Below are 21706 nucleotides of genomic sequence, written 5' to 3'. Positions count from 1 at the left end.
CTGTTTCTATCATTTTAACAATTTTTCTGCCCAAACTTTCCATTCTATTTTTTTTAATCACCAACCATTTTCATTTTGACCAAAATGTTCTTGTACTTTTTTTTTAATAGGCATATAGAGAATGAGATTGTCCGGCCTTAGTTGTTAAAGTTGGAAGGGTGATTTTGAAATACACTTGAATATTTCTAATAAAAAAAAAGTATTGCATTTGTCGATAATATTAACTGTCTCATTTTGTTCTTTGAGGCTAATGCCTTCAATTTGATTTCTATAATCACAGTTTTGTTTTAATCTTCGATCAAATATGAATTTAGATCCTCATACAAAGCAAAATCAGGAGCTAGCTTTAGCCTGAAGGTCAAGTAAAGCTATGTAGCAAAATTGTCGCCCTAAAATCTACTTGTCTGAACTCTTTTCGCATGGTGTTTGCCCATCATATAGAGGGTCATTGTCGAGTCATGATCACGTATTATGTTGGCTTATTTTATTTGACAAATTAAGAACACAATAAAATATGAGTTAAATTTGATTCTTGCTTAGCTACTATTTTCTTTTTAAAAAAATTTGGAAAGATTGCTTAGAGTACTCCATATGAATATATATATCCATGAAAATAGTAAATATAATATTTAATGAAAAAAATGTCCATTTGGTTCTTCCCACTTCCCCTAGCCCAAAGATAATAAGACACTAAAGTGAAACCCACTTAGATGGTGGCGATTAGTGGTGGAAATACTCTGAAGATGATGTTTCTATTGCAGATTTGGTTGAACTGTGCTTCTCAGAATCTCAATTACAAAGAAAATATTCTCTTCTTCCAAATTCAATTCCCACCATAAAAGCAGTAAAGAGAGTGATAATGGTGAATTACTGGTCCCATGGAATAATTATAATCATGGCTAGAGCCTTTATGAGATAGGATTTGACTGGAGAAGCTTCTTTTGAGTCAGAATTTTAAGATGATTTCAATTATACCTCTTTGCCATTAAAGTTAAAGTAATAGTAATATAATCAACTCAACAAGCCAGGTGGAAGGATGGATAAATTCTCATTCTCTCAACCAAGTAGCAAAAAGCACATTGGCCATTCTGATATTTATTTTTGTTTCTTTTATGTGTGGAGTAGCTTCTGGGCCCAAAGACAATACTTAGAAGAGGTCACAATCGATAGTGACCTAAAGGATTATGAAACCCTTCTGCTCCCTTCTTCTCCCTCTTTCTCTCTTCTTATTGATATCAAATCATACCTTACTGGGTTTGCAACAGCCATGGGTGCTCGGGGTAAGTTTCTTGGAACTCAGATGATTTTTTTTTGGGTTTTGTTTGATTGGAGAAGTTGAAGCTACTTTACTAATCATGACAAATAAATAGTGCTCTTGCTCTTTGCCTTTTATAGCTTTGATTTTCCTTTAGATGGTTTTTTCACAAGAATTATATAAGCTTGCCTGAGTTGATCTTCATGGTGGTTTCTTACTTTAATGGAAGAACTGACTCTCTTTGTCCAGTGAGACAAACTGAAGGATTGTTTAATACAAAATTCCCTGCTCTGCTCTTCTACTTTCTTGTATTCTATCTTATGTTTCCATAATTCATCGGCCCCTGCATACATGTCTATGGGAAATGGTAGATATTTCTTTGGAATTCTTGCTCAGTTTTCAAATCAGGAATTTAAGAGAAGCTCAGAGTTGCTACCTGGTTTTTCTCTTTTCTCTCTTTTTTTCTTCTTTTTCAATGTCTCTGTTTTCTGCAAGCATCTGAGGAATTATTTAATTTACTGATGCTAATCAGGCACTGTTACTTGAGACATGGCAAAGGAAATGTGTCACGTAATGTGAAAACTCCAAACTGTCTAACTTCACTACCTTCAAGAGACAAAGCATCCGTGACTGATATATAGTTTGATCATCAGAATCTCCCTTCTTCCCTCTTTTTCCATAGTTAATTGCTAAGCTAGACCCTCCTGTCATTGAACAGCTTAAACAAGAAAGAACATAGCATAAAGATTAGTTACTCATTAATACCTGTGGATCAAAATTAAGAGCAACAAAGGATAAAGCCTCTTTTTACCTTCATGCCTAAAATTACATTTAACAAGACTTGAATGAATTAGTGCATTCAGTACATTGCTGTTGGTGAAGAGTAACTCAATAAACACAATCTTTGAAGCCAGTGCCATACGCGGGGATGATCATAAACTAAAGGGCAATATTTCCCTTTAATGGTGAAAATATTCCTGGGCCGATGGCCTCTAGATCGAAAGAAGGGAGACAGAAGCTTGGTTCATACATTTGGGTGAGGCGGAGGATGTTTCATCATGTCCCTTTGTTTCTCTTCACCCTTCTACTGTGAATAAGGAGAAACATTTTTCTCAACTAATTTTGGCAAACTTTCCTGTCTTTTTTGTCTTAAACAGTACAATATTTTTTTCAGGGTTAAAATTCTAGGCATAAAATGTCAGCACCATTGGAACTTCTGAATATTTCAGCCAAAAAAATTAAGACTACAATAGGTGCAATGAAAATCTTGCACTTAAGTTGTCAATATCTAGAGACTGGTTAAACAGTAGCTTTTATACTCCAAAATACTGATGGTCTTTTCCTATTGAAAAGAACCCCTAATTTACTAAACCAAAATATCAGTTCTTTTTATCTTAAAAATTTCATTGAAAGAACTCATGCTTTCCTGCAGAGTTATCAAAGAGAGGAGAAAGAAGTACAACTCTGCCAGGAGAATTCTTGGAAGGAAACAGTTTCACATTCCACATCTTTTGCCACTGGCAGATCTTTTTAAAGTTGATCACAGTTTGGATTATACTTCTTCAGTTCTCATCTTTTGGTCATACATATGTGAAACCTGACATTGAAGGTATCAAGATACTGAGACTTGCAGTAATTATTTGGAGCTAGCCTGCTGGAACAGTTGTTTTATTCTATTAGATAGTATGGACCATGCAAAAAAATAGTAATAATAAATAAATAAATATTTGCATATCTAGGTCTGACTTTATTATTCTGGATAACAAATTGTCCTAAAATCATTTAGCTGCATCTTCAATTATCAAGTGGTCTGACTAGTATTAGAGTCTTAGTCATCCTAACTGGAGATGTTTTCTGCCATATCACTGCAGGCTGTGATGTTGGCAGCAGAAGAAAATATTATTGTGGCATGACAAATCCAAAACTTCCATCTTTTAGACGATCAATTGTTGTTGTGTTGGAATACTAGTCTGTTATAAGGTATTGGTAACTTATGGGGCATAGAGAATACATCTGTAATTAAGGGCATCTGAGGACTTTACTTTTAATTACTGGATCAAAAGTGAATCTATATCTATTTTCTATTATTTTCCTCTGAACATTCTTTCTGTTTTCTTCCGTTTCCTTCTTGTACCTTGGAGTTTCATATCAACCAGAACCAGCTGAAATTTGAAAATTTCTAACAGAGAACAGCTGGTTGAGAGTTGATCAAGGGCAGTTTCCCTCTCCTTTTAAACCTCTGAACCCTAGAGTTACTGTGGGGGTATAGAGGAATAACATGACAAAAATTCTCATTTGGGTTCAAAGACTTCACCAGGGACACTAAAGATGGACTAAAGAGCTTGAAAGACGAACTGGAGGATTTGGAATGAGATTGTCAGTGGTTTTGATAGAAAACCCATCTTCCTACAGCTCTGAAGTAGATACACATCCATAAAGTTTTTGTCTTCAAATTGGGACTTTATTTCCAAGGTTTTACCCAGATGGCCTTCCCCTAGTGTTTCACTAGATCCACAACTGCATCTCAATAGCCTGATTCTCAATTTTGGTCAATGGCAGTCCTGAAGGCTATATTGCTTCCGTGATGGGAATTCAGGAAAGATGCTTATCCCAACTCATCTTCGCCCTTGCCATTGAAATTCTCTCTAGGAGCATCAAGTTTTGCATGCATCAGTACATCATTACTTCGATTCTGTAAGTGTAAGGTTCTTAAGTTATCTCACCTGATTTGTTGATGATCTCATGATTTTCCCCCAAAAATCTGTTACCTCTCGTGAGGACCATTATGTCTTTACTTACAACCACAAAAGAATTTTCAGACCTTCAAATCAACCTTGAGAAATCACTTTTCTTTGATGTTGATAGAGTTAGCATGATTGAGAAGACCAAGTTCTCCAAAGGTCACCTGCCAGTCAACTACTTGGGTTTGCCTTTGTTTCCAGTTATGATGTCTACTCACCATTGCACACCTATGTCTAATTGCATCAGGAAGAACCTCCAGCCCTAATAAGACAGGCTTCTCTTGTATGCCTGCCATTTGGTGTTGATTAGATTAGTACTTCAGTCTTACATCTATTGTTCTGATATTTTTGGGTTGCTATTAGATTAGTACTTCAGTCATCTTACACTATTGTTCTGATCATTTTGGGTGCCTCAAGTGGCAGCCTTCCCTAGGAAAGGATCAGGTACCTCCAGGTTTCTTCACCCTATGCTACTACGCCACTGTTTGCCTCCTAAGGATGCAGGTCTTAAAATAAGAAGAATCAAAGAAGTCAACTCTGCTGGTATGATCAACTTTGTCGAGAAGCTTTTGACCAGGAAAAGTAATTGGGTTGATTGGGTTTACTTGGGTCCTCCGTTCTGATTTCACTTGGACTACTCCTTCCATGTCTGATGCTTCTTGGATCCAGTGTAAGACTTGAAGCTTCGTTTGTCCATGGGCCAATACGTCTCATACCACACAAATTGATGATTTTCCCCCCTCCTTCCTTTCAGCTTGATCATTGGCATCCTTTGGGTGCTCTTCTTCATTCTCTTAGCACCACGCCCATACACAGTTCAGGCCTGTACAAGCAGTCTAGAGTGACAACCATCATCTCCCCTATCAGCAGCAGGTGTCAAGGTAGGGGTGATAATGCCGCACCGTATTTGGCCTTTTTGGCTTAAAGTAGCTTGTCTGATCCAGGGGTCCCTCGTCTCTTTTCGTACACTCTTGATTAGTTCAGACTTCAAACACCATATCCCAGGTATAGTTTTACTGTTTGGCAGAACACCATATCCCAGGTATAGTTTTACTGTTTGGCAGACTTTCTCCAACTACTTCAGCATGCTAGTTTTCTTGATTCACTGGTAGATCTCTATCCCCCAACCCCTTCTTGTTGACTATGCTGGAATGTGGGGGAACATATTGATCATCTCTTCTTTGCTTGTCCCTTCTTCCATCTAGAAAAGGGATTAGTTTGGGCTGTGATCCCCTTGAATCCTTCTTGTTCAGTGAGCAGGAATTGGTTTGGGTGGACGTGATTTCTTCATACGTGACTAGGTGCGCAAACTGCCTTTGGTACAGCAATCAACTAAATTTGGATCGAGGGTAATATCAGGATATGGTCCACGAATTTTATATCCTGCCATTAGACATGTGACTCCATTTCATTTGACATTAGAAGCAAATTTAGTCTCTACTAGTTGTACTGATACCCAAGAAACACTTGTATTGTTGTGTCGAAGCAGTTTGGCTCACTTAACTTCGCTGTTGCTTCCACCCTCTCCCCCCCCCCCCCACCTTCTCTTTTGGGGCCATTTGTTAGTTTGTTTCCCTATGCTAAGAATTCTTTATTCACCCAAAAAAACAAAATCACCTCATTAGAAGATGATTTTTATCTGAAACAAAACTGGAGGAGTCAAAGCACAAGCTTTGATGAAGGATTTAGAGGTAAGTATAGCATTGTAACAGAATATCGAAGCTCAATGGACGGGGGGAGTAAATCTTTCTGAAATTGTCTAGGAATTTTGAATCTTCAAACTTTCTCTTCTTTAATATTACTGTTGACTTTATTGTAATCCAAATATTGAAACAAATACTAATACAACCTGAATGATGAATATACCCTTCAAAAGCAATTTATATATCTGCCAATGGTTTGTTAGTTCTGCAATCTATTTAAACCATAACGATATGAAGGTTAATATTACTGAAATTTTCTAGGAATGTTTAGATCTTTCAAACTTTCTGTTCTCTAACTTACACAATGTGTGAGATGAATACATTCTTTAAGAGCAATTTATATCTGTCCATGGTTTGTTAGTCCTGCAATCTATTTGAACCATAAGGGTTTACTTACTACCACAAAAAAAAACAAACAAACCATAAGGGTTTACTTGTATCATTTTTTAAATTCTAGTACAAATGACTTTGAGATCCATTGGTCTGATTTGGAAACAATAACACCATTAGGGGAAAACAAAACCTAATATTATTCTCGGTCAAATTTCTATGATCTTGAATTTTAAGCTTATTTCCAGAATCTACTTAATAACTATTTATGGATTTTAAAGGGCAGCTTCAGTCTCCAAAGATTGGCTCTAGCTTCAAAAATCATCCCTCTGGTTTATGTGAAAATTGACTATAATAAAGATGAAACAATTTGCATCTTACTTTTAAAGTATCAGGCTTCAACATTAGTCCTAAATTGCTACATCTGCTATTCTTTTTACTATAGTCGAGCTATGATGATATGTGAATTCATGATAATATGTCCACTTGAGTTGATGTATTTCATCTTGCTTTTTATGATTCACGAGCAAAAGATCAAATTATCATACTGATAGGTTTATTTTTCAAATATACCTTGTAACTGATTAACTTTACTTTCCGTAATCATCTTTTCTAGAAGATTTAAAGATTCAGCCTGGTCATCATAAAGCTCTATTGTTAAAGGATGCAATCACTGACCTGACACGTAGGTTTATGTTCACATTTTAGGGGAAGCTTTAGTTGAGTTTCTCAAGGCTCTAAATGACACCAATAAAAGAATTACAGATTGGAGTTGGTATTTTGTGTCACCATGCTATAGCTGGTCTCATGTTACATGCAGAAATGGACATGTCGTAACCTTGTAAGTGTTTCTTTTGCTTCTTCACTGATTTATTATTCCTTCTCTGTTCCAGAGGTGAACTGGTGAGCTTTCCAATGTTATCTGTTGTCTTTGTTTGTTTTGATGTTTAATTTGCATTTCTTTCAGGGTTTTCAATTGCTAAATCTTTGACAGTATATTTAGCACGTGAATCTTCTTATGCAGGAGTCTAGCATCAAATGGATTTTCAGGATCCCTTTCACCTTCGATTACCAAACTGAAGTTTCTGGTTAGCTTGTGAGTTCCAATATAATCTCACTTCCTGCATCAGTACTTGTCATCACCAAATCCTTTTTACCATTTAAAGTGATTTTCTGCTTTTCAGTTTCACATGTGGTATGTCTTAAGAGAGAATACTAGTTGTCAAGGAGTCACCTAGGTGTCCAGGCAGATTTTTTGGGTGCAGGCAGCTACCGTCATTCTGGTCTTGAATGCCTTGCCCTTATATGCCAAATATCATTCAGTTAAGATATTTGGAGCATAGTGGTCATGGCGCCAAGGCGACTAAGGTGTTTGAAAGCCTTCCAAAGTGCTTGCACAATTAGGCAGCCACAAGGCATTGCCTGGACAGTCAAGGTGTAACATTTCCAATCTAACTACTATATGTGGTCCAAATATAATATTTAAAGTCATATAATTTATTCTTAGCATGTAAGAATGAAACATGTTGCAGTCTTCATAAAATAAATAAATAAATAAAATCAATAATTAAGTTCATCCTATCAAAATATTCATGACATGAACTGATGAACACAATTATTAACATCAAACATTTGAGCCACATCAAAGTCAAAAACTGCCTTTTAAATTCAGAGTTTTAGTTTAAAAACCATAATATCAAATTTCCCTACTCCTCCATATTAGCATTCAGTACATCAGCCAATAATAACAATTAGGCCACGCCTTACCATCTAAGGCACCTGCCTCTTGAGTAATTAGTTAAGCGATGACCACCCAGCATCATGGAAAACCGCCTGGACACCTAGCATCATGGGCGCTAGGCAATGCCTTGATAACCATGATGTTGGCACCTTGTTGGCTACCAAGACATTTGCCTGGATACCAGTAACCATAGGCATGTGACATATGAGTTGGGTAAGAATGAGAGGAAAATAAAGAATTGTCTACTGAGAGCACAACCATGTTCTATTTATAATAAGATGAGTTTCAGAATTTACAAGTAGGCCCCTATAAGTAAACTAAATAACAAATATACCAAGATTTCCTCCAAAAAAGAAGCAATAACCAGATGTGGACCTGCAGTCATCTGGAGAGCTTACCCAACTCATATGTCACATGCCTATGGTTACTGGTATCCAGGCAAATGTCTTGGTAGCCAACAAGGTGCCAACCCCATGCCTATGGTCGCCTAGTTGCCTTAACAACAGAACTTTATTCCTTGTGAATATAGTCAGTGAGTCCTTCTGAACTCAAAATACTCCACATACGCATATAGAGTACCTTGGTTTTGATTTCCTCTAAAGATATCTTCCATCACATAACCTTTTCAAGGCTTTGTGCTGATGAGAAAACAATTCTGGTGCTTGCATCTATCACTGTATGGTAAGCATGGAAGGTTTCTATGTTCAAAAAAATATAGATTATCTGATACTGTTACTGTCTCAATTCCCTGAGGAAAGAAGCTAGCATGGCAAATAGGGAACATTTAGAGCATAACAACTAACACCTACTTTTGTACAGGGAATTACAAAATAATCATCTATCAGGTGTGTTGCCTGATTACCTTGGCAGAATGGAACAGCTACAGTACCTAAATCTAGGCAATAATAGTTTCACTGGGTCAATACCTGCTACATGGAGTCAGCTTTCCGATCTTAAACATCTGTAAGATTACTTCTCACACAATTCATCTTCTGATGCTTCTCAGATAGTCTTTATCATAGCTACATACTGTACTTGCATGCACTCCAACTTAACCAGATATGGCCATGGTTATTCTGATAATTATGGAAGTCTCCTTTTCTAAGGGAAACAACATTTGACTCAAATGAAAAGATAATCATTAATGTGCTGTTTCAGCCTTCTTACGATCTAAAATGTTCACCACTTTGGAGCAGGATATTAAGTGGAAATAAATTGAGTACACCTGACAGTGCCTCAATCATCAATGTAACAGGATTATTGGAACTGCAAGCACCGAAAATCCTATGATGTTGCCACCTCTTATTGCAACTTTCAGTCTCTCCCCATTATACTTGTAAATAAGGAATTATTTCTAATTATGAATTTTACTGTGTACAGTGATCTTTCATCCAATGGCCTTAGTGGGAGAATTCCACCAGAACTGTTTAAAGTTCCAGAATATAAGTAAGTCACCTACTCAGTCTTCTGATATTGCTTCATTTTCACTAGCCTATGATGTTGTAGACTTGTAGTTTTTTGTTTTTATAATTTTTCTAGTTACGAAGAGTAATAGTTGTATCATCAAGCTAACATTGACTGATTTCTACTTCTTACCTTTACCTGTGCTTTTTAAGCCCATAACTGGGATTGGGTGCATGAGTCCCCATGGGACCCCTAAAATTAAGTGGTCCTTTTCGACTTTTGCTATGTTGTACTTAGTTCCTCATTTGCAATAGAATTCCTCTCTATGACAGTCTTACCAAACCTTTTTATTTTAAGCGACTTCAACTTGGTAAAAAAGTAAATTCTGATTCTTGAGCATTATGCCTAGAAGGAAGCCAAAGCAAAGTAAACCCAAATTTCTTCTAAAGAGAATTTTGTCTCAAGTCAATTGGGCATGGTTGTCAAGGCGGCAAGGCAACCAAAGTGGTTGGGGCTCCGCCTAGGCGATTAGGCGACAAAGTGGCGCTTAGGTGGTAATAAGGCGACCAAAGCGGTTGGGTCAAAAATTTTCGATACAATTACTTTCTATAATAAGCTAAACAAACATTCAATAATCACATTCATCCATTAAAAAGAAAAGCCCTCAAGAACCTTCTTTTTTACCCAACACGGTAAATCAATAGATCTCATTATTCTAATTTCCAAGTCATTGTCCATTTAATGATTCATTGAGTCTCGATGTTGATTATGGCTCATGCTTCACATTCTTTTTCCTGTAGAGGTCCTACAGTCACTTTGGGCCTCGGAGTTCCTTTGCAGTTTGGGCCTCAATTCCAAAATGACTAACTATTAAATTTGAATGACTTTGTAGAATCAATTTTTATTTAAAAATAAAATTAAGAAAAAAATATTATGTACAAAATGCAAAAAAAAATTAGCTGTTTTAGCTTCTAGGCGATAATAAGACTCACAAGGCAACAAAGCGGTAGAGCCTAGGAGAAAAAACGGCAAAAAAACTTCAAGTCAATTAAGCAATTCAAAACCAGCTGGTTAAAAAACCGCCTTTCCACCTAGGCAGACGCTTTGACAACTATGCAATTGGGTCACTCTTCCCTCCTCAAGCAAGACTCCATATGGGCCATCACCCTCTATCCCAAACCCACCTGCAATTGGAGAGCCATTCACTCCCTTCTACCAGCTTGCCATCTCAGCCATCTCCTTCTCGATAGTTGATGGCTCCAAGATCTCCTTTTGGCTACACCTTTAGCATCCACTCAATATTCTCTTTAATGCCGTCAGATCTAGTGCGGTCTACTCTTCTGGTATTTTGAGAGATACCCTTTTCTCCTCCTTTATCACTAACGAAGCCTAAGCTCTCTCCCCTCCCCCCTCCCCCCGGCCCAAGTGATCTTTGACCAGATCTGGTCCCCTCCTTTCCTCTCTCCGAACAGACCCCCCCCTGAGTGACAACCTCCTTTCCAGAAAGGGCTCCATCTCCTCGCCTCTACTTGGAATCCCATCGGCACACCCTCCTCAAATGTCTTTTGGAAAGGCCATATCTCCCACCAAGCCTTCACTACCTAGAGAGCCATGTCCCGCCTCTCCACCGAATCCCTCCTCATCAATTAATCAATCCCCACTTCTTGCATCTTTAGCCCTGAAAGGAGAGACTTCCGTCCTCTTCTTACCTACCTCTTCTCCAAATCCATTTGGAACCATGCTCTTGCCTCCAACTAGGCTAGGTGCAAACATCCCCAACCCTTTGAGACTGAATGTCGCTGACTCACTTCTTCCTCTCAAGGTTCCTCTATCACTAACATTAGGGGAAGTTGTCATTTGGCGTGAGCATTACTCATATTTATGCAGATGGACTACCAAAATACATCTCCTGACAAGATTTGGAAGGCCATCTCTAGTGTATATGTCTGCTCAAACTTTCTTTTCTTGTGCTAAAGCCATTATTAAGACTCCCTAAGGAACATAACTTGTTGTTACCTAGGGCCTTGATTCTTCCTTTTTTCTTTTCTCGGAAGAATGCTTGATTCTTCTTTGTTAACTCTTCCTAGGCACATCTAGCCTAGCTTGGACCACCGCCCAAAAGAAAAAAAAGAAAAAAACTCTACCCCATATACTCTCCCTTTTGGGCTTTTTATTCACCCAGATAAAATGTAAACCCAAATAACATCTATTAAAAACACTTCTCTCTGTGATGAGGTAGAGTCGCCTCAAACAAATGGCAACCTTCAAAGAACCATAGAGGAAATCTTGAGGCTAAATTCATCTGTGATCCACAATGTCTAACAAGGTTCAAGAACTAAGTGCTGAAAACTAGATTCAACTAGACAAAAAATGAGATTTCCAAAGTTTCAATCATATCCTGGTCAAGAGCAAGTGCTTAATCCAGGGACATTCAAAATGTTGCTTTTGAGGCCCAAAAAGTTGTTTGTGGGGCCTTGATTCTTGTTGTCCTACTTATTTTTTGAAACTGCCCCATATGGATAACTCTAAAAAGGATGCAATACTGACTAAAGTGATGATTTAATGATTTTGAACAACTTTCTAGGATGAGATATTCTATATAACCCCAAGTTTTATGCTATGTTACAAGATTTGAGGTTTTGGTGCCATTATCTCATTCATAAGGATTTTTTTTTTTTTCCTTTTACTTTCACGAGGCTTACAAATTCATTAACACTCAAAAGCAGCTGCGCACTAAGTGGATTCCTTACATTCAAGAGTATGACATTGATGTCTCAAATTCAAAAGTGAATTGATAATGGAGAATTTGATGAAGAAGACATATCCAAAGGGCACATACAACAAGCATGAAAATAGGAAGATAGGTCTATACTGCATTCTCAAGAAGTTGGGCCCTAACACTCATAGAGACAGACCTTATGGAATTGATCAAACTTGAATCATACCCTTTTCTAGTGTGGCCAATCTCTATCCTTACGATCATTGAAAAATATTCGAGGGAAACTCAAGTTTCGAACTTGTAAAAATGGGAAATTTATGGAAACCTAGGAAATTCCGTGAAAACTTAGGACTTTTTCCTACCAGTTTCGACATCAAGTTTCAACAAGTTTTAGGGGGTATTTTGGCGTGGGACTCTACATATAAGCTAATTAGAGTTTAGATAACACATTGGCACTTTCATTTTGTTGAAAACGTCTATGTAGACGTGTCATTCAAAACACATAACATCAATGTAGAGTTTTCCAACAAATACACTGTAACTTAAGTACATAACATTCAATAGATGACTTTTAAGTTCAAAACATCAAATACAAAGTAACTGGCAATAAAAGGAAAGTACAAATCAGTGCCAAGAGGAGTGCCTCAGTGGATCCATCCCATAAACCGAGTGGTACTATGCATGTAACATCCTCTCCTCTCCTCTCCTCTAACCAACAAACATAGACATCCCATAAAATGTTATACCTATGGTTGTCAAGGTAATTGATAACTGTAACTCTGTAAGTCTGGTCATCAACAAGGTTGAAACTTGAGCTTCCCTTGACTTTTTTCTCATGAACCAGCTGGTCCAGTAAGGTTGAACCAAGTTTCGATCCAATTGGGGGGAATTTCCTAGTTTCACATGATTTCATCAAAACTTCACATTCGTTCCCTCATGGTTTCATTTTGAGCTCTTGGAAATTGGAGCGCAATTTCAAGGGTTTCGATCGAATTTTGTTCCATGCTTACAATGGAAATTCCAAACAATGAGGGTTTGAACCTTCTACCAACCAAATTTCCTAAAATTTGGATGCTCTTGATTCAATGTCCATTAATATCACATGCAAGCAATATCCTAGTCATTCAAAGAAAAAACTAAATTCAGAAGATACCAAAACTAGCAAGCAAGAGTAAAGAAGCTTGACCATGACACATGAACGATGATAGCCACTTCAAAGTTCAAACTCACGGACAAGTTCTTTTAATGTGGGAATGAATGTTTTTTGTTGAAGACAAATTTTGCTAGTCAAAATGTTTGCAGCTTATTTCAAGGCCTACACATGCCTGGATCACTGAAAAAGAAAAACAGCATTCACCACTGCCAAGTATCCTAATCAGAATTTCAAGCTTTTCGAAATGACTAAATGTGGGCACCAAACTGTTTAGAGGTGTTTCCAGTCATTTTTTGAGCATTTTGGGGCAGGGCATTTTGTCTTTTTCTTGGGCTAGAGGTTTTCACCAGTTTTGTTATGAATACATCTCTCTTGTTTTGAGATGGGAGTAGGAAAATGTCAAGGCTGTATTCATGTTTCTTCATCACCTTCATGGTGAAACCATCATAGAGGAAGAATAGGACTTGACAAGCATTTAATGCCTATCCTTTCATCCAACATGTTCCTAGCCTCTAACGTCTCTCCTCACCTCCTCAACATCTCTGTTTTTTCTTTCACAATATCCACCGCCTCCCTCCTTGAATTACAAACATCATCCCCCCCCCCCCCCCAAAAAAAAAAAAAAAAAAAAGAAGAAGAACCTCTTTGACACTTGAGTTGTGTAGTTTTCTCTAATACTTGCTAAGTTGCTCTTGCACTTGGATATTCATTAGCAATAGAGTTCTTCTCCTCTTTGAATTTCAATGTGCCTTCTCATTTTGAGTGGCATCATCTATATGGCTCAAAGTGCCTATCAAGGCATAAATTTATAGGAAATAATACAGTGAAGATGGTGATAGCATGTACACAGATATGCAATGAGAAAACCAAATTAAATCATAAGAGAAGGAAGCATTGCAATGAAGATCCATCATTAGTCAAGGATGAGGACAGTTTATTCGTAATTTAGACTGCATTACCTTAAAGGAATAAGATGACTGCAGGGTAAAGTAAATAAGTATCCAATCCCTGTATGTGCTGAACCATTCAAATTTCTAATTCCAAAACTGTATTCTGCATGCAAGAAAAAGAAGCACATGACTAAGTTTGGCAGATAATTCAAAAACCATCATATGATTAAATTGTCAAAAGTATCAATGGGTTGTACAGTAAGAGCAGAGATACCAACTAGATTGCAATTTTTTTATTTTGCTGAATATTGCTGAATTGATATTTCTTATTGAAACCCTATGGCATGAGTTATTTCAACTCACTTGTTCAATGCTGCTCAAGGAATTATTTAAATCTAGGATGATTTATCATTCCAAATTCTTATAACCGATATAACATAGAAAAAGACCCAAAATGTTACTTGTTTATCCAATAGTATTTTACATTAGATGGTGTGACTGCAGGAAAGTTGTTCTCAGTTTTGCAGGAACTCGTCTTGAGTGTGGATCTCATTGGAAGCAGCCTTGTGTTTCACAATCTTCTGTTCCTGGTACCCTTTTACCACATTATATCCTTCTTTGTCCCTCATTAGCCAAATGTTTTGCTCCGCTAATGCAATGATATATTGGCAGCTTCAACTAGAAGGTCAAGAGCTGGAGTTTTAGTCATAGCTACAGTTTTTGGGGCAATTTTGCTTTTATCTATTGGAGCAATATTTGCATATCGATACTATCAAATTCGGAAACCTAAAAATGACACGTTTGTTGATGTTTCAGGTAATTTGCATTTGAGTATTGTTCATTGCTTAGCTGGTTATTTGACCTTTTCTACTTGCAATATTTGCATTTTAGTGTTGTCCATCACCATAATCATTTGATATTTTGATCACACTCCAAGTCTCCAACTGAAAATTATGAATGTAACTATGTAAGCGTTCACTGATTCCATCCTGTAAGAATGAAAGTGATCTTGAAGCTCCAATGCCAAAGGAGTGTTTTTCCCAGGAAGCTTGTGCTTAGACCAAGGAACATTGATGAATCATGTTCATTCTCTATTCTAAAGAAAGGACAAACTCATCAGTAGGCATATAGAAGCATCACACAATCTAGGTTCACAGGATTACCACAAGTCGCTATATTACAGATAATTTCTTTATCTTATTTATTGTGATTATGTTATTAGGAACTGAACTCTTAGTCCATTGGTTAGTTTCTGCATTCTTTGAGCGTCCAACAGTTCACTGACTCAGTGAGTGATAACTGACAAACTCTCCAACCTCTGTATTAGTCTAGTTTATATTCTCATCTCTACGATTAAAAATACCAATTTATCTCGTATACTTCTATAAAGACAGTATGAGACAGTTTAAGCCATACCTGGATATTTCACAATATTATTTTGACTACCGACATATTTCATGGTTGTTTACCAGGAAAACTGTTTTTGGGGTACATCTAGTTGTCATTATGCCTAGTGAAGTATAATGCTTCACTATTCGCCACTTGCAAGTAAAAAGGTTTGTCTGTGTAGTTGAGGACCCCATAAACATCACAGTAGGTAAATTCTCGTTCAAAATAAGCAATGACAGTTTCTCAAACTCTGATTTAGAGCATTTGTAACATTACTAAAATGCCATCAAATGGAGATGAATGTAAAATATAACATGTCATTTTCTGTAATTTTGGCCACTTCGTCTATTTATTTTAAGCTGAAATTGTAACAATAAGATGCTGCTTATCTGGTACCTCTATACATGGACTAATGCAAATACTGCAATGTGGAAGAAGTGTTATACTTCCCTAGGCATGCTGACACATAAGAAACCTCCTACTACTGCAGATGATCATTCTAAATTTGAAAAGGCAAAAGCTGAATCCGAATCCCCTTTGTTTTTCTTTACCAATAAATATCCTGGAGTCCTCTTGGGCTGAAGATCTTGCATTTATTTAATTTAGGTGAAGATGAGTGCAAATTTTCCTTTGGACAATTGAGAAGATTTTCATGGCGTGAACTCCAACTTGCAACTGACAATTTCAGTGAAGGCAACATCATTGGACAGGGGGGCTTTGGAAAAGTTTATAAAGGTGTTCTCTTGGACAACACAAAGGTTGCTGTGAAACGACTGACAGATTATCATAATCCCGGTGGAGAGGCTGCATTTCAAAGGGAAGTAGAGCTGATAAGTGTAGCAGTCCACCGAAATCTTCTACGTTTGATTGGATTTTGTACAACCTCCTCAGAGAGAATTCTTGTATATCCATTCATGCAAAATCTCAGCGTTGCATATCGTTTAAGAGGTATCCCCTTAATGGATTACAATATGTGCTTGATTAAGAATTAATTCTAATTTCTTTTAAGTTATGTTTTGATAGTGGAAGATTATTATCTCTATGATCAAATTCAATCATAATGTTGGCTGGATTATGTTTCAGTTTCAGTTCCAGAAGGATATTCTTTTCAGAAAATAAATTCAGCAATCATGGCCTATTAACTTCTATGTGGATGAGGTTTAGGATGCACCACAAAATTTTCAGGAAACATTAAAAACACAAACAAAACTCACTCATTGAAACAAAGTGAAATGTTATATATTATTGGTGACATAAAAATTGAAAATATACTAATAATTTACTCTGGATACTCTGAAGAAGGGTGTGCACAGAAATGCGTCTAAGGGACACATGGTCTAAACCTCATTCTATCATTTATCAGTAATGATGTTGCATAAATTATCAGTCGAGGTTCTCATTGCATAAATTATCAAAGTTCTCAAGTCATAGGAAAAAGCACAATTCCTGTATAGACACCTAACAACTTGTAATGTCATGGGTAAGGTTTCAAGTAATTTATATTATCAGTCCAAAACAATCTATCTTTGCCCTTACTGACACCATAGAGAACAAATACATTAAAAAAAAAGTTCCCATGGAAGTATAGAGTATTGTATAGGAACTAACACAATGGGCAATTAAAAGAAGGGACCACATTCTAGATACACATGCTATAGAGGTGTCATGTAGACCCAACCTGACATAAAATTATCATTGTTATTTTTTTCAGTACACAAAAAATTATCATCGTTATATTAAACTTTAGTATTGGACTGCATGCCTAGGTGTTGTCAGGTCGGTGCCTTTCAATAGGTGGCCCTTCAATGCTTTGTGAGTCTTGACAACTATAACAGGGACCTGAATATCAAAAGGAACTAAAGAGGATAAGACTGACTCCTAGACACTTGCCGAGCTCAGAAGCTTTACACTATCAGGGAGATAGACTTGCAACTAGGGACTATGTTGTAGTCTAGTAAACAACAACTGCCCTACCCTACCCAGTGATGCCAATGAAGTGGAGAAGCACCATTAGACGTAACAGACTATCCTTCTCATGCCCTTTATTAATCATCTTTTCTGTCTTGAGATCCTGAAACACACAACAGGAAGGATGAAAAAGTAAGAATTGTTAAAAAGTTGCATAATTTGACTGAAAATGAAATGTTAAATGTTAATTGAGAAACAGAAAACACATGAGGTAATAAAAGAAAGAATTAGAACCATTAGTAGAAGAACAATCTGCAAGAATAACTAGAGATGGACAATTAGAGACTTCTGAGACGGAGAAAACATGCTCAGCTTGTGAACCATGTGAGAGGAAGCAACTGAATCAATGACAACTCACTCCTCACAGAGGAGTGGTAGATGAGGAAGCCAAACATGCGAGTATACTCGAGTGTGCCAATGAACCCTTAGATGTGGATGCAGATGTCTCAAGCTGCTAGATACAATTGAGTAGCTGATTAACAGACTCATTCCCAGTGAAGAACCCTGATTGGTGTTTGAGATGCTCACACCAAGTAGATACTCCCCTTGGCCACTGAGGTATTATCAAACTGTTGTACCCACTAAAGCATCCCATTATTCAACCAATACTTCAATTGTGTGATTAGTACGGTCACTAAGTGTACAATGTTGGACAGACTGATATCAATTAGTTTTGTCACAACTCACAAGTATCTTCCTACTTTGACTTTGCCTAGATTTTCCATAATAGGAAATTACTTTTCAAATTCTAAAACCTCCTTTATCTTTCTACCATAAAATTTAGTCTCAAGGAGTAAATTGGTTTTCTTCACTTGAATAAAACTCCCCACGTTTGATGTTAACTGCATAGGAATTTATGGACTTTCTCAAGGCTGAATATGCTCTAAACAATCTCAAACAAATAGTTTTCCATTATACCAGAAAATTGTATTACTGCTGACATGCTTTCTGGAAAGATGTCTGCTGATGCATAGCATCAGTGAATTCCAAAGTTCTATTCTTTTCTTTCTTGACACAACACAGCACAAGGAAATGATACAAAGGCCCTATTTTCATGATTGTAATGGGAATATCCCCGTAATTTAGAACTAAACTTTTGTTTTGGTACTTGCTACAGATTTAAAGCCTGGGGAAAAAGGCTTGGACTGGCAGACAAGAAAACGTGTGGCTTTTGGTGCAGCTCATGGCTTGGAATATCTGCATGAGCACTGTAGTCCTAAGATTATACATCGAGATCTGAAGGCTGCAAACATCCTTTTGGATGATAACTTTGAACCAGTTCTCTGTGATTTTGGACTAGCAAAACTTGTTGATCCAAGATTGACTCATGTTACAACACATGTTCGTGGAACCATGGGACATATTGCACCAGAGTATCTCTCCACGGGAAAATCATCAGAGAAAACTGATGTATTTGGATATGGTATAACACTTTTGGAACTTGTCACTGGCCAACGTGCAATAGATTTCTCTCGGCTTGAAGAGGAAGAGGATGTTCTGCTACTTGATCATGTAAGACTTCTCAAATTTATTTTCTCCATCAACTTAATAATAAGAAATAACCCCCCTGGTCATTCATGAGTTTTCAAAGAAAATTCACAACTTTCTTTAGTAAAATTAACCTAAATCATAAAGTAACCCGCTTTCTCAGAAAACCATCTCCCTTGTTTAAGTATTCTTTCTACCTTGTTCTGTAAAATTGTTGTCCTACTCCATGTTACGTTAATGACTGCTTGGTCAACTAATCAACAAAATCCATCATAAAGTAATTTCACATCAATTTGTGCATGAACAAGAGTTGACATGGAGAAATGTTGAACCTAATTCACAAAAGTAGCAACTTTTGCTGCTGACAATTCATATCCCAAAAATTATATAAGTTTAAATTAGTTTACACTCCATCTCCAATCTTACTGTAAAGTTTTTAGTGAATTTAAATAGATATATTCAGTGGAAACTTTATGGTGAAGATTGTATGGTTTAAAAAAATTCTGCCAACCACTTGTCATTGATCTGATCTAAGTTTTCACACTGGCAGATCAAGAAGTTACTGAGGGAGAAAAGGCTCCATGATATTGTGGACGGCAGCTTGAAGAGTTATTATGACCCCAAAGAAGTTGAGATTATTGTTGAAGTGGCACTACTATGCACTCAGGGCTCGCCAGAAGACCGTCCAAAGATGGCAGAAGTGGTAAACATGCTACAAGGAGTGGGACTGGCTGAGAGATGGGCAGAATGGGAGCAACGGGAAGTGATCCATAATCAAGAGTACTCTGTTATTTACCAGTTTGCTTGGGCTGAAGATTCAACACATGATGCGCAGGCCATCCAGTTGTCTGCAGCACGATAAGAAGGGGTTGCCAATCACAAGACCAAAGTATAAAACTAGCGTTATTCTTCAACAGACCGAATAAAAACCATATCATCAAAGAGGAAGTGCATATCTTCTTTTTATTTATTGCTTTCCCTCTTGTAATCTGATGCATGTCCCACACAGAAGTGAGAAAAATGTCCAGACTGTTAACCTGTCAACAATTTCATTCAGTTGCATATACTTTTAAATATCTAAGGGCAAACACAGGTTTGTCGAAGTCCTTGTCTTAAGCAAGTGTCATCCTTCCCAAGTAAGGAGCTTTAGAGTTATGCATATTATCCAAGAACAACACAAAAAGCAGACAACTCGAAGCGTAAACTGTTCAAATTTCTCCTCACCCACAATGAAGTCTTTTTTGTATAGAATATGTGCAAGTACAGTAACACCCCAAAGGGTATGGATACAACAAAAGTATATTGTACACACCCAAAAAAAAAAACCAGGTAGAGTCCTTTTTTTTATTAGAACCCCTCAAACCGATGTTGGGTGGACAGCATAAGTTTGCAAACAAGATGCTATGACTAGCCTAGGACAGAACTTTCGTTAAAATTTCAGCAGTCTAACAAGCAGAGGCCATATAGGGAAGAGAAGTGAGGTCAGACTCAAGTGAAAATCAACCTCTACGTTCTATGTACTCGTGAAACATGTGATTTGAGGCAATGCAAAGATGCTAGTATTATCAGCAAAGAGAGGTGTCGACTTTGAAGAGGGAAAAAGGACAGATAAAGGCATCAAATAAGTCATGAACCAAGAGATCTTGTAGAAGGTTGAGGACAGTAAACGAAATTCAACCTCAGCAGAGGACTTGGAAGGTATATGTTGTTTCTTACACTTCCAATAAAAGAGGGGATCATCAAGATACGTACAGCCTATAGTAGATTGTTGAGTGTCCAAACAATCAGGCCAATCAGCAAGTGAAGGAAGAAGAGTAAGAGACAAATAAACCTTGGAAGAGGGTACTTCGCAAACAACTAACAATATGATGAACATCAGTAAGGTGCAAGCAGGAAAGGGAGGAGACAAACTACCACCTAATGTGGAAAACATAGACCATATCAGGATGGATCATAATGAGATTAATGAAGCTTCCAACAAACTGAGGATATGCAAGTAGGACCAGTAAGATGGTCTCCTGCTTGCGGAGAATGTTTTGAGACTTAACTTCCATAGCATATGCACCTTCAAGTCATCTCACTCAAGTGAATCTGCTTAATCAAATCCTCAGTATATTTGTGTGGGTTACCAATTAACAGAAAACAATGAGCAACGTAGTTACCCCTGAGACCTAGAAAGTATGTCAAGGACCAAAATCCTTCATCTTAAGTTTTAAACTGAAAAGGGATTTCAGAGTAGTTATTGTATCTATCTCACCTTTCTGGTGAATAGTATACTTTCTTTTGGATGAAGCAACACTAAAACAATGTAGACCTGAACCGTACAGTATTATTGGTCATACAAGTTTATGCATCATTCTTAGTTTAGCACACACAGACCACAGTGTTGATTGAAATAGACATATCACGCTGTATATGAAAATTCTAACAGTTAAAGACTGAACAATTTGAAGACACAGATACACACACATTTGCATAACAGAGGAATCGAAAATTGAGGATTACAGTCACTGTGAAGAAAGATAAGTATTGAAATTTATAGTTCAGTCATATATAGTTAATGAACGTCGACGGCATTCCAAACCTTAACTTGGTGATCAATGTCTTCAGGAATCTGCGCGAGCTGGATTCTATGGTGCTTCGGCCATCAACCGGTTAGGGCAAGATTAATGAAACCAGTGCTGCAACTTGAAAGCAACTGACATGGTTTCTTCTCATCCAGCAACTCCCTTATGCAAGTGGCTTGCAACTGGGTTTTACTCTTTTGAGTCTTACGAAACCCACTCGAGTCAAGTCCAGATGTTGTATGCAAAGCCAAGCTCACTCCCATTGTGGCTTGGTAATCCCCATGTCCCAGGTTCAAATCCCCTCAGTTCTTCTTTTCTCGCATTGGGCAGTTGTGTGCTCTTCGACTCACTGCCGGCT

At 37.3% G+C, this 21706-nt stretch overlaps 2 protein-coding genes across 15 annotated transcripts in view; one reads left to right on the top strand and one right to left on the bottom strand.

Moving 5' to 3' along the window:
* Nucleotides 1-1198: 1198 nt before the first annotated feature.
* LOC149021166 (Leucine-rich repeat protein kinase family protein) lies at nucleotides 1199-20011 on the top strand. Of its 3 annotated transcripts, none has more exons than XM_089149422.1 (11): nucleotides 1199-1280; nucleotides 2688-2864; nucleotides 6738-6870; nucleotides 7054-7125; nucleotides 8590-8733; nucleotides 9151-9216; nucleotides 14456-14526; nucleotides 14609-14752; nucleotides 15932-16273; nucleotides 18411-18805; nucleotides 19332-20011. In XM_089149422.1, the coding sequence occupies exons 1-11, from the start codon at nucleotides 1268-1270 to the stop codon at nucleotides 19641-19643; spliced, it is 1869 nt and encodes a 622-aa protein (XP_089005548.1). In that variant the 5' UTR covers nucleotides 1199-1267; the 3' UTR covers nucleotides 19644-20011. The 3 variants fall into 3 exon arrangements, with proteins under 3 accessions (XP_089005548.1, XP_089005547.1, XP_089005550.1); XM_089149421.1 differs by lacking the exon at nucleotides 1199-1280 and adding an exon at nucleotides 1570-1694; XM_089149424.1 differs by lacking the exons at nucleotides 1199-1280; nucleotides 8590-8733 and adding an exon at nucleotides 1570-1694.
* Nucleotides 1279-21706, bottom strand: part of LOC149021165 (uncharacterized) — a 32245-nt gene continuing 11817 nt past the window's right edge. The window contains exons 5-9 of one of the 12 annotated variants that reach the window (XR_016172288.1): nucleotides 17305-17396; nucleotides 14006-14099; nucleotides 1862-1973; nucleotides 1692-1753; nucleotides 1279-1610 (exon numbers count right to left, since the gene is read on the bottom strand). Coding sequence is in view for 3 of the 12 variants with exons in the window: in XM_089149425.1 (XP_089005551.1) it covers nucleotides 14081-14099; nucleotides 17305-17396 (111 nt within the window). In the remaining 9 variants the exon portion in view is untranslated. Of the gene's footprint in view, nucleotides 1974-13671; nucleotides 14100-17299; nucleotides 17397-19733; nucleotides 19819-21706 lie in introns of those variants that run through there. The other 11 variants (XR_016172289.1, XR_016172286.1, XR_016172285.1 and 8 more) reach the window with 11 other exon arrangements.

Source organism: Hakea prostrata, chromosome 3 (assembly GCF_041222555.1).
Source record: "Hakea prostrata isolate BN-2017 chromosome 3, UWA_Hpros_2, whole genome shotgun sequence".
NCBI classification, from domain to species: Eukaryota; Viridiplantae; Streptophyta; class Magnoliopsida; order Proteales; family Proteaceae; genus Hakea; species Hakea prostrata.
This window is presented reverse-complemented; position numbering and strand designations above follow the sequence as displayed.

What these genes read in the sequence shown, in the direction of transcription:
- LOC149021166 (XM_089149421.1), top strand. Translation starts at nt 1,607, where the DNA reads ATGTCTATGGGAAATGGTAGATATTTCTTTGGAATTCTTGCTCAGTTT. An exon ending in TGTGAAACCTGACATTGAAG is followed by an intron (nt 2,865 to 6,737) that starts GTATCAAGATAC and finishes TTCACATTTTAG; the next exon opens with GGGAAGCTTTAGTTGAGTTT. An exon ending in CGTTGCATATCGTTTAAGAG is followed by an intron (nt 16,274 to 18,410) that starts GTATCCCCTTAA and finishes TACTTGCTACAG; the next exon opens with ATTTAAAGCCTGGGGAAAAA.